Source organism: Bos mutus, chromosome 10 (genome assembly GCF_027580195.1).
Source record: "Bos mutus isolate GX-2022 chromosome 10, NWIPB_WYAK_1.1, whole genome shotgun sequence".
Taxonomy (NCBI): domain Eukaryota; kingdom Metazoa; phylum Chordata; class Mammalia; order Artiodactyla; family Bovidae; genus Bos; species Bos mutus.
Window position 1 is genome coordinate 36,081,681 of NC_091626.1, and position 13,602 is coordinate 36,095,282.

Genomic DNA, 13,602 nt, shown 5'->3' on the forward strand with positions numbered 1-13,602 from the left:
AAATTACTCCCCCAAATGTTATGGCAGTGCCTGGGCCTTGAATTTTCTATGGGTTCACCACCCATCCTGTACCTCACAGATGTTCTAGTTCTAGCAAAGTCTACAAAGTCTCCTGCAGCAGTGGCAACTCTTCACACATTAACATAATATCACCAATGTAATGGGCCCATTTTACTGTAGTGGAGAAGGAGACATATCTTGGGCTGGCATCCTGCAACATATTGTGGGGCTGAGTAGGTAGCCTTAAGGAAGCATTTAGAAGGTCTATTTTTATCCCTTCCTTCTGAACACAAATTGATCTTAATTATCAGAAACCTGTACTTGTCAGTCTTTTCCTTAAAACTTTGAAGATGAAGCACTTTTGCAGGGATGAATAACATATTAAAAATATATAAAAAATACAAAAAGTTTAGCATCACTTCTTATTTGGCAGTGTTTCCCATGTAATTTGATATATCCAATAAGCCCAATTAATTTAATTCTCTTTAAGATGAGATAACATATCTTTGAGATGTTCCAGGGCCCTCTAGAAAATTCCAGTTAGTTCAAGGTCAGCAGGACTTTGTTTAGAATTTGATTTGGGTAAGTTTGTCCAGAGTATTAAAAGCTTTAAAACACTTGATTGAGTAGGACCATAAGTCACCATGAAACAGTACTTACTTATCTGGTTAACCAAATGATAATTAAAGACCTCAAAGGCAAATACATAAAGTTACATAGCTGTAAAAAAAATACAAAATAGCTCTTTTAATAGAGAAGACTAAGTTTTCCTAAGTAATTAAAGCCTGATAAAAACAATATGAAGCACAGGAAATTGTTCTGATAAAACACAGAATCTCTTTTTCTAGGCAGATTATTTAAAAGGTAAAGAAATCTTTTCATAGTCCCACTGAGAACAGACCAATAGTCCAAAACAACTTTGTCCTTTTAGCAAATGAAAAAAATTGTTTCATTTTTACATAAGTACACTATTGATAGTAAAGCTTATTTTTCTTGAGACCAATTAAATACAGCTCTTTTACAGATTTATTTTGGCAAAACACTCTAGAGGTAGAAAAATGTCACACATACACAACATATATACATAGACATACATCAACATACAGACAGACACAGAGACCCCATAACTTTCATTCCAAAACTTTAGCCAAGAATCAGGAACCACAATATAAAACTCACTAATTTATAAGCAGTCGAATCCAAATGTATTTCTGGTAGATAGAACAAGTTAAGTGTTAAAGCTTTTTATTAATATTTGTAGAGAAGACTATTATAATTTGTATTCTTATGGAAGCTGTGGGCTAGATTTTGAGCAAGGGAGCATCCATGGTCATCTGTATTTTAAATAGTCACTTGCCCTCATTTTTTTCTGTTCAGTTCAGTTCAGTTCAGTCGCTCAGTCATGTCCGACTCTTTGCAACCCCATGAATTGCAGCATGCCAGGCCTCCCTGTCCATCACCAACTCCCGGAGTTCACTCAGACTCACGTCCATCGAGTCAGTGATGCCTTCCAGCCATCTCATCCTCTGTTGTCTCTGGGCACTATTTTATTAATATTATAGTTATCTCCTGAGGTGTTTACATTTTAGATAAAATTTACAACTTCAAGGGACAGAAAACGAATGCACATTTTCCCCTAAGGGTTTTGGGGTATATTTTTTCTGTTTTCAAAGTCTAGGGTAATTACTGTTAAAAATATTCCATTGTATTAAAGTTTGGATGCCATGGGTCTATTCTGCCCACTTCATTGTCAATTACTACAACATCCTCCTCTTTACTCTCCTCACTTTCCCAGAGATTCTACCTCATAGTGTCCTAATCAGGCTTTATCACAAGTGCATGGACCTTCATCCATGGCAGTTTGTAATCTCCTAGCTTTCCAAAATAGCGTTCTAAGGTCTCCAACTTACTATTCTGCTCTTCCAAAATTGTCTGCCACCCCTGAAACTAGCAGAGTAGTAGACAGTTATTCTAACTTCAGCTCTTCATTGAGCTTTCTGACTCAAGTTAAATCTCTAGTTGGGTATTGGTGGTCAGCTGAACTGCCCACCATAGAGGCCAGCCTGCTATGGCAACCATTTGTTTCTCTTAAGTTCTTATGTGTACTTTCTCAAACAAGCTCATTAAAGCAGCCATGTTCTGGGGGTGTTTTCATACTCATGGGGTGGTCCACATGCATCTGACATATGGGCCACCTCTTCTTACATGGAGGTCATGGCCAACTCAGGATTTCTCTCCCAGATGATTCTTTCTCAAGGCCTGTTTATTCCATCTCCTGGCTGGCTCACCAGTTGTTGGTTTGCAAACTGCTTCTCTGAACACAGAGAGCAAAGAGAGAACAAAGAAAGAGGTAGACTTCTCCAGATTGGGAGCTGGTAGGTTTAATAAGCAAGGGAACTTGGTTATAAGTCTTGTCTGGGGTGACTGCAAGTTGAGTAGGTCTCTGAACCAACTGACCAAATCTTAAGAGTTTATAATAGAGGCCTTAACTGGGTTTAGTTACATATATAGTCCAGATGATCTCAACAACACCTAACTCTCTTAAGGCTACATCCTTGAAAATGACTCCCACTCTGGGACTGGGAAGCAGAGTTTCCATTCCAAGGACATAGGAGGAGTGAGGAGCTTCATTTGCCTGGGTCTAGCTCATGGGTCAACTTGCAGTCATGTCCTCTTGATGACCTTCTCCAACAAGTTGCCTTACATGAATAGATTAATTTGGGATAAATTGCATCTTTACAGTGTTCAGTGTTCCTATTCAAGTACATAGACTGGCTCTCATTTATTCAATTGTTCTCTTGTGTCCTTCAATAAAAGTTTATACTTTCCTCATGTCGGAAAAACAGACATGAGAATTGAAAGAGCATCGTGGCTTGAAGTTATTATTATAAAGGTCTTAAGTCCTATACAACTGTATATAGATTTTAAAGGCATCATTGTGCTACAGCATAGTACAATAATTAACATTTACTATTGTTTAAAATGAATGAAAAAGTTTTTCCGTTGAGTCCCTCTGAATTGGTAGATATAGATAATTGGAAGGGGAAGAGGAGCAGAAAATGAGGTTAGAGCTTGAGGAATTGTCTAGGACAGGGTCATGATAATTGGCCTTTCCTATCTTCCCCCTACTCCTGTGAATGCACCCAGACTAAAGTCTAAGAAAAAGTCTTTAATGAAATTGAGTAATTAGCCTGGGAAGGTATAGATCTTTCAAAGTGGAGAATTTATGCTTACTCAGGTCTTAGAAATTATGCTAGTACATTAAAAAAATTAGTAAGGAGCCTGAGGGATTTAGTGATACGGTAAAGAAGACATACGATTCTTCTGTGTACAGGGGATAAAAAGTACACTTAGAAACTGGGGAAAACAAGATCTATATAAGAAATCGTGGATCAAATGTGAAACAAACTAAATATGGTATGATTATAATCAATTGTTGAAGACTAAACAAAAAATTTAATTGATTTCGATGCTTGCAAATTTGATGCAAGTAAAATTTCAAATAGCATGTGTAGTGACACAAAATTTCATCATCTCCACTTCTCTACTTTCTTTAAAAAAACTGAATAGGTGCAGGTGATATAAACCCAACTTAGGCTGTCTTGAATTAAAAGAGAATTTCTTGACTTACGAACTGATTAGCTCACTCTTCTCTATCTTGTTTCTGTGTTCACCTGTGTTGCCTTCATTTAGGGCAGGTTTTTCCATATGGTAAGAAAGTTATCAGCTGCTCCACCCTTACAAGGCTTCTGGAGTTCACCAGCTGAGAGAGACAATTTCCTTCTGTTATTCTACACGTACCAGTTAAGGAATGACTGGCCTCAGAGATGGAGTGCTGTGATGGGCCAGGCAATTCCTGGCCTCGTCACATGTCCATTCCTGAGATCAGAGCCCTGTGGAAGCGAGATACATAATGTTACTGATTCCTGTTATAAACGAGGAGTTCTGTTGTCTGAGGACCGGATATCCTGAGAAGCAAATCTTTCTTGCGAGCTTCTGCCCTGCTGGATACCAGGGGCAGTCAGGGGGACAACTTTAAACTTTTGACAAATATCTTAGTTACTGCCAGTTTAAAAGTTTCTCTTAGATAATTCAGTCTGTTTCAGACATATGCTAAATCTTTTAGAGTTCCTCTGTCTTCCTCTCTAAAATGACATTTTAATATATGGGTAATGGAGTAAATATGACTTCATTTTGGGGTAGATAGGGCTTCAGATACACATGGTTTCCTTTGGATCCTTTCTAGTCTCTGCTTTGGAATGGATGGTTTTACAGTATGGATTGGCCCCCATGGTGCAGCCACATGTTGCTAGAATCTGGGCTTCTAGACGTTTACCTTCGTAAGTGAAAGATCATACACTTTGCCCTGTGCCCATACATCTATAAGTAGTCTCTTCACTAAAGTCTTATCACATGAATCATCTGGGGTGATTTTGTTCTAACTGTATTCTGACTGGTACAGAGTTGCTGACTGAGTTTGAATTAGTTCATTGAAACCACTAATTTAATATCCTTAAACTATTATCCAATCACATATGTGTATCTCTATGATAGTAGTCATAGCCATCATTATCTGTTTCCATTGTCAAGTGGTGAGGTTTCTGAGAGCCAGGATTTTCTTCATCTTTATAAAGCCAGTGTTTAGCACACTGTGCAACTAAGTAGTACCCAAAGTGCCATATAGTTCAGAGAAAATGCCATAGACTTCAGAGAAGAGGAATATCTATAATAGTCAGGGAAGGCTTTCTTGGGACTTGAACTCTGAAGAATGGGTAGATCTTGATTGGATCATAGAGAACAAACTTTCCAGTTGGGAGGAACATTGACTACAAACACATGGAGACTTAAATAGACATAGTGTCTTTATGTGGGCTTCCCTCATAGCTCAGCTGGTAAAGAATCTGCCTGCAATGCAGGAGACCTGGGTTCAATCCCTGGGTTGGGAAGATCCCCTGGAGAAGCCAAAGGCTGCCCACTCCAGTATTCTTGCCTGGAGAACTCCAAGGCCTGTATAGTCCATGGAGTCGCAAATAGTCGGACACAACTGAGCGACTTTCACTTCACTTCACTTCTTCATGAATCAGTGAGGGAACTACTTAAAATAGCAATTTTGTTGAGAAATAAAGTTGAGGTCAAATTATAGAAGATTTTCAAATAGTGCAAAGGCATTCCAATTTGAAGCAGAGTAATATATAGTCATTCTTTTCTTTTAAATTACATGAGAATCATGATGAAATAGATGTAAGAAAATCAGTATTGTTACAGGATGGAATAGGAAGAGTATGCAGTAAATCAAAGTGGAAAGGTGATCCCCAGCCTGTTACAGTAATCCAGATGTGAAATGATGTAACCATTTTTTGAGCATTTAACATTCATTCATTTATTCATTAAGTATCTGTTGAGTTTCCATCAGGTATCATGCACTACGCCAAGTGCTGGGGATAAAATAGTGAGCAAAAAAGAAATACAATTAAAGAATTATGTGACATAAACGATAGAATATTAAAGAGTAAATTAAAATCCCACTTAATAAGATTTTAGAAGTAAGTAGACATATTTGAGGGAAATAGGCTTGCACCAAAAATAAAATCAAAGGTACATGAACAGTAAAACAAGGAATGAGTCAGATTAATATGTATTTATTTTTGGCTGCACTGGGTCTTTGTTGTGGCACAAGGGCTTTCTTTAGTTGCAGCAAGTGGGGGCTACTCTCTAGTTGGGTGCACAGGCTTCTCCTTGTAGTGACTTTTGTTGTGAAACACAGGCTGTAGGGAACGCAGGTTTCAGTAGTTGTGGCACCTGGTGCGTAGTTGCGGCACATGGACTTAGTTGCCCTACAGAATGTGGGATTTAGTTTCCAGATCAGGAATTGTACCTGTGTCCCCCTGCATTGGAAGGCAGATTCTTAACCCCTGGACCACCAGGGAAGTCCCTAGTCAGATTAACATTAAATGGCATCTACAAGAACAAAAAAGGCTGATTTTTTTTTTTTTTTTTGCCTAATATGGTTTGCACATATTTGGAAACCCACTAACATTAGAATAACTATCAATAAAGGTCAGCAGAGTTGTCAAACAAATACCTGCATTTTATTGACTTGATAAATCAAGGAGTTGATGAAAGTATAGATCTAACTCGGTCAGGAAAGTCAACTAATTTCAACACAGGGAATCAACCGAGAAAACAAAGAAGATATTTTTATGTATCAGAGACATTTTTATGTTACAAAGGAGATGTTTTAATATTAAAATATAAATTTAACCATACATATTTGAAAATCCTGGCACACTTTAATCCTGTTGTTTTCTCCACTGACCTGACTGCCATTCATGTAAATGAATTTGTGTTAGCAGATTCACATTGTTTCACTCCCTTTTTTATGACTAGTTTCCCTATAAGAACTGTTCTTAGAATGAAGTGGCTTTATTCCCTTGGAATTGCTTGTGAATTGAATTGGGATTATAGCCATTATAACAAAACACTGCTGTAACCTATTCATTGTGGCTGCCAAGGTGTTTGTGTTGAGGGGAGGGGAAAGAGGGGGACTATTTTCATGGAGTCTACAGTATGGTGGGTGAGATAGATATTTATACAATAATTACACAAATAATTTAGAATTATAAGCATGTTAAAGGCTATTAAGGATAAATATATGAACTTTGACAGTCGATAATTGGTGTTGCTGAGGCTGTGATGCTTTAGCTAAAATTTGAAAAATGAGTAGGAGGTTAGGAGCCAGCTAGTGCATTGTCTTTGTAATGGAAAGGAGCATGTTAAGAACTGAAAAAAGGGTGTGAAGGCTGGATTTCAGGAGGAAGATAAAGTTGGTATTATATGAAGAAGCAGAGATAGGGACAGGATCATAAAGGGCCTTGTAAGCCATGAGAAGAATCATGCCCTTTATTATTAGAATAGAAAGCCATTGATGTGTTTTAAGGTGTGTGTATGAGAGACAGAGACAGAGTCAGAAAGAATATAAAATTTGCAATCAAGAATTACTCTGTTGAAGGATGTATGATTAATGGACAAGAAAGCTAGAGTAGATATGCAGCAAAACCAGTTTGGAAGCTATTACAATAATCTAAATGAGAGAATGATGGTGACTTAGCCTAACATGGTAACAGTTGAGATGGAGACAAATGGATGGACTTGAAAGATATTTAAAAGGATTTGTGGTGGATTACCACTGCAGACGGTGATTGCAGCCATGAAATTAAAAGATGCTTACTCCTTGGAAGGAAAGTTATGACCAACCTAGATAGCATATTCAAAAGCAGAGACATTACTTTGCCAACAAAGGTTCGTCTAGTCAAGGCTATGGTATTTCCAGTGGTCGTGTATGGATGTGAGAGTTGGACTGTGAAGAAAGCTGAGTGCCGAAGAATTGATGCTTTTGAACTGTGGTGTTGGAGAAGACTCTTGAGAGTCTCTTGGACTGCAAGGAGATCCAACCAGACCATTTTAAAGGAGACCAGTCCTGGATGTTCATTGGAAGGACTGATGTTGAAGCTGAAACTCCAATACTTTGGCCACCTCATGCGAAGAGTTGACTCATTGGAAAAGACCCTGATGCTAGGAGGGACTGGGGGCAGGAGGAGAAGAGGATGACAAAGGACGAGATGGCTGGATGGCATCACCGACTTGATGCACATGAGTTTGGGTGAACTCCGGGAGTTGGTGATGGACAGGGAGGCCTGGCGTGCCGCAATTCATGGGGTTGCAAAGAGTCGGACATGACTGAGCGACTGAACTGAACTGAACTGAGATATGGGAAATGATCGGAGAGGAAGATTATCTAGGATAATGTCTAGGTTTCTGGTACGTACTGCTGGATACTGGCCCCATTCATGAAAAGAGAGATAATTTTAAAGGTTCAGGATTAGTTGGGGGAAACATGAGTTGTGTTTTGACTTATGTAGGCAGTTAGATTGATGGATCTGGAACTCAGAGGTTAAGTATTATGGAAAGTTTCTATTATTTTTGATTCCCCAGCATTTAAATCCATTTCTTATGCTTGGAGAAGTTCTTACCTTAACAGTCTGAAAGGACAAAAAGTTAACATGAACCTAGGTTTTTTTTATCAAATGTACTCATCCAAAATTCTGGATTGGGAAAACGTGACACAAAGAATTATGCCCTAGGAAGAATCCCCTCCTGGAAATGGTGGCAGTTGAAATAAGATCAAATTTATAGGATGGCTGTGGTACTAAACCATCTTGTGCTGGTAGTAATGATGTCAGTTGCAGATCTTGATATTTGTGGTTGTGGTTTCTGGACCACTCATTCTGAAGTGTGAATTTGGGCACTGTTCCTTGCTATGCTGTTTCCTTGCTAGAGCTTGGTTCTTTAGCTATTATGGGGTTCTTTAGCTATTTTGTGTTACACAATATCCTTTTTAACAAATTTGATTTTTACTTAAATCAGCCAGAATCAACTTCTGTTTTTTTTTTTTTTTGGCCACTAAATACTTGAATTAATACTAGAAGTCTATGCCAGAGATACTTGTTTGTGAGTCATATATATAGTGGTAAGCTATAGATGGCTTCTCTGGTGGCTCTGATGGTAAAGAATCTGCCTGTATTCAGGAGGTGTGGGTTCAATTCCTGGGTCAGGAAGATCCTCTGGAGAAGGAAATGGCAACCCACTCCAATATTCTTGCCTGGGAAGTCCCATGGACAGAGGGGCCTAGCGGGCTATATAGTACATAGGGTCACAGAAAAGTTGGACACAACTTAGTGACTAAACAACAAACTATAGACAGAGATGAGAGTACTTAAACATAAGAGAACAGGATGAGAGAAAAGGGCTAGGATTGAGCCTCAAGAATTTAGTGACTGAGTAGAAGAAGATGAATCTGAAAGAGGAGATAGAGAAATTATTAGACGTAGGAGAAAAAAGAAAGTAAATACTGTATTCTAGAAGCCAAGATGTAGAATTATTAATTCTTACTTTACATTTGAGGAAGCTGAAGCTTTGGTTAGAAACTTGCCCAAAGGTTTGACTTCACAAATGACAGAACCAGAAGTTGAATCTCTGTCTAACTACAAAGACTATTTACAGAGTTGACTGGATGTGTACAAGAAGTGGGCTAGTGATAAAGAACCTTTCTGCCAATGCAGGAGATGTAAGAGATGCAGGTTGGATCCCTGGGTTGGGAAGATCCCCCTGGAGAAGGGCATGACAACCCACTCTTGGATTCTTGCCTGGAGAATTCCATGGACAGAGGAGCCTGGTGGGCTATAGTCCATGGGATCGCAAAGAGTCAGACATGACTGAATTGACTTCGCAGGCATGCACACATGCATAGATAATAGGATACAGCTGGAAATACAGATTTGGGTGTTTTAAGCACATTTTGAATGAATAATCCAACAAACATATAGAAGAGGGGTAGAGTTAAAGAAAAAGCAAAGATAAGAGTCTGTAGTTGGGAAGTGATGGTGAGAGGGAAAGAAGTAGAAGCCAAAATCAGAGGGGCAGCTAAGAGAAATGGGAAAGTAATTCTTTTAAGAAAGTATAGTGTCTTAGAAGTCAGGGTTAGGGTTACAGAAAATGTTAATGGGACCAAGTACAGGAAAGAGGAAAAAAGAAGGGAAGGGTAAGACTGAGAACATACCATTATATTTGGACTAAATTTTTTTTATTATCTGAAAAAGCAGTTAAATGTGTTAGGGTATAGTGGTTGGGTTGAAAATCAATGAGGAAAGGAGTGGAAAGGAATTGTAAGCAAGAGACATGTTTTTAATTGATAAATTTAGCAAAGTAAGAGTAGTACAGTGTAATTTTAAGAGGCAGCAGTTTTAAATTAAGAATTTCTTTAGATTCTGATTTGCATGGCGCAAGAGGGGAAGGTGCTAATAATAGGGAGAATTTTAACGATTTGTCAGGGAAAATGTTTACGTGCATCAACATTCTATAAATTTTCAAACAGAACATTATATTTCATTGAGATTTAGAGGGGAGAATAAAATTTATTATTTAAAACTCTTCAGTAGATGGAATATCTTCATCTTTAATGCTTTTCCAGAAGGAATTTCTGGAATGGAATAAGGGGTAGTGGAGTTGGTAGAACTCAGGTGTATTTTTATGAGAGTATATTTTATAAGGATATACATAGATGTGAGTGTAAGTAAATTGATTTCCAGATCTCAATAAGGTGGTTTTTCTAGGTCTCCACAATTTTACATAAGAAAATCTACTATTAAATTGAAGTGGATCAGCTTTTTTTATCTGTCAAGTTTTCTTAGCAGTCATAGCAATGCAGTGCCAGCAAGACTAATGATAATTTAGCCTTTATGTCCATTGTCTCATACTTTCCTAAAAAGGGATAACTAATAAATATAAACAAGTATAAGAACAAAGCTTCTAAATCTCTTATGTCATCAAATTTACATTAAATTAGCCTTGATGACTCACTATCATTGATACTAATAAGCACAGCATTATATCACATTATAATAAAACTGGTTATTGCATATATGATCTGAAGTACTTAAGAAAAATCTCTGAAAGTATCTTTTTCATTTTAATAATCTGTGAAACAATTTAGGTGTAGGGAATTGAGAAAATTATTTACATCATTTTCACCGGGAATAATCCCATTGGCTAAGGAGCCTGGCAGGCTACAGTCTATGGGATCGCAAAGGAGTACTTCGTGGCTAAACAACAATACAAATAATGAAGGCAGTTTGGGGGGACTATTTGTCTAAATCATTGTGAACAAGTTATAAACCATAAATAAGTTATAAGTTATAAAGTGAATTCTTTATTTCACCTTAGATATGCAAGGTCTAAGAGTATAAATTACAAAGACAGCATTTTGGAAAGAAAATATTAATGTACATTTTATTTGAAACTAAACAAATACCACTCTCAAAATGTTTGTTAAATGAAAATGTATTTGAATTCTTAGACTTGCTTTTCAGCGAGTTTTGAATCCTGAATGCGAAATTGAATTTTGACGATTGATTCGAGTGGTTTTTGTTGTCATGTTAAGGTTAATGTCAATTTTATTGCTCTTCTCCGAAATGCATTTTAAACTGTTATTTCACAAAAGGAATGGCTAGTCTTAGGGAAAGAAAACAACAGCTCCCGACGGGTTTCCTAGCCTGGGTCTAGGGCTTCTGATCCCAGCAGGTCTCGGGCGGCGGGATGCTTGATTCTCGCTTCGCGGGGGAGGGAGGCGTGAGCGCAGCCGCGCCGGTCTCGCGGGGAGTCGGACCTTGCTTTTCAGCGCGATCTGGAGCTCCGGCGGTGGGCTTCGCGCGGCTGGGTGGGGCCGAGCAAGGTAGAGGCGGGGCTCGGACCGGTCTGTGTGGCGATCTGCTGTCGCGTCCTCGGCTCTCGCCACCCAGAGTAGAGTGTGGGATCCGGGAAGGAAGGGTGGGCGTTCGGGTCCCAGAGGGGGTCACTGTGAGGTGCATGGGGAAGAACTGTGGATGGCGGTTATTCCGAGGGCAGGCGGCCATGAAGGGTTTGTGAGGCCGGAGGGCCCTGTCCCCGGAGTGTGACTGGAGGTTGCGTTCTGGGGGCTTTCCCGGCCCGTGGCCTCGCTTTCTGCCGCACTGCAGCTCGAGGCTTCGGGGGTCGCCGGGAGGCTGGAGTGTCGGGGACAGTCTCGGGTGAAAAGAAGCGAGTAGTCTCTGAAGGGAGTCGGCGAGCAAACTCCCCGCTTAAGAACGCGCGGGAAGAGTAGTAGCTCTTCGACTCTGTGGTGAAGAGTGGTCCAAACCCCGCCTCAGGCGTTTGTTTGTTTGTTTGTTTGTTTTAACGCGACTTGGTAGTCCAGTAAATACCTCCACTTTTAGATTCTTGGTGGTAAATTCGCAAGTGTCAAATTGCACGGTTCCTGTAGGTTTTACCTAGCTGTTGGTGAAGGAATTTCAGAATTTTGCTACACGTAGTACTCACGCCGAGAAAGGACATTCAGAGATGACCGTTTATTGTAAAGAGCATGTCCTTTGGAGAAATCTGGGTGTCTGTGGACTCCAGATTATTCAGTGACTTATGGCACTACCATGTATAAACAATTGTGAACTTTTAGTAATGCAACGACATTCAATTTACTATGTATAATTGTATATATTTATTTTAATATATATAACGACATTCATTTTTTAAATGCCTGCCCAGTACCGAGATGAAGGTGTCTCTTCCATCCATATTTTTCTGTAATAATACTCTGTCAAAAGGTTTTTAGAAAATCCTTCCTTATTATTATTATTTTTCTTTTTAGCAAAGTGTCCAAGATGAATGACAGCCTATTTGTCAGTCTGGACAGACTTTTGCTAGAATTTGGTAGGTATAAAATGAAAATAAAGAAGTAGGTAACAATTTGTATTATTATTTGACATTTGAACAATGAAATGAAGTTACAAAAAAATTATTTATTTTAGTTTTCCAGTATGAACAAGATATAAGTACTAAAGAAGATATAGTTCAGCGAATTAACAGTAAGTAGTTTTGCATGACAAAGATGTTTTACTTTTTTATAGAATATAAGATGTTATGCAGTTGCTTGGTTTAGGGTAATTTATAGTTGGCATTAGAGCTCCCCCTTCTATCTAGTGAATAATAATAAGCTATTTACCCTAGCTAGTTTTTCAATAGTACATGTCGGTATTCTGTATTCAGCATTTAATTATTTTGTGTTTAGGAATTTTAAGTAGAAATCACTCATAATTACATAAAATTGAAAATATTTTTTCTTCAATACAGATTATTTCAAACATTTGAGTAAAAAATTTTAAATATTTTTAGAAATCATCAAAAGTCAGTGGCCAGGATTAATGGATGCCACATTTTCAGGATTGCTAATTATTAAAATTAATATTATGAGTAGAATGATAAAGCAAATTATATAAATGTAGTGTTTTAAGATCCTACATAAAAACTATCAAAAGAAGCTACAATCATTATTTCTAATAGTTCTGAAAGGTTTAATAAATTTGTTTATCTTTTCTGTAACAAAAGAGAATAGGGAATTAAGAATTTGTTTTAATTTTTTAAAGAAATTACATTTTATTTTTATCTTGTGTTTACTCACTAGTGACAAAGAAATAAGTGAATTGAAGATATATTAAATAATGACTTGGAATTGATTAATAGAAATTTCACATTTGTCAAAAACAACTCTTAAGTTAGTATCATGTGAATAAATGTTTACATGAACTCATAACATCATAAGATACCATTGATCTTAGACATTTCTTAATCTAGCCCTCTTACATTAGAGATGGAACGGGGGACATTTCTCTTCAATCTCAAACACGACTTCTTAGCTTCTGGGTCTAGGACCAAGCCTGACTGGTCCTGTGCTCTTTAGGGCCCTTCCCATCTCAAGCTTCACTTCCTGTCCATTCTTTGGTTCTCCTTTTTTAGGTCAGTTGCCATATCTTTTTTCCTACTGTATTTGTTTATTTTTAATTTATAATTTCTCCTTAAGAAAATAAATATTTCTGTTTTCTAGAATGCTTTGAAGATATTAAAGAATACAAAGCTACTGTTTGTAAGATACATGAAACTATAAATACGACAGATGAGGAAATTGGTCATTACTGTAAACATAGTAAAGAGATCAAAGACAACTGTAGTAAGTGAGTA

General features: G+C 37.9%; 1 protein-coding gene across 1 annotated transcript in view; it reads left to right on the plus strand.

Moving 5' to 3' along the window:
- The first annotated feature begins 12,248 nt into the window (after positions 1–12,248).
- The window catches only part of C10H14orf39 (chromosome 10 C14orf39 homolog), a 47,211-nt gene continuing 45,857 nt past the window's right edge, over positions 12,249–13,602 (plus strand). The window contains exons 1-3 of the mRNA XM_070378510.1: positions 12,249–12,297; positions 12,396–12,452; positions 13,469–13,595. Coding sequence (XP_070234611.1) covers positions 12,249–12,297; positions 12,396–12,452; positions 13,469–13,595 — 233 coding nt within the window. The remainder of the gene's footprint in view (positions 12,298–12,395; positions 12,453–13,468; positions 13,596–13,602) is intronic.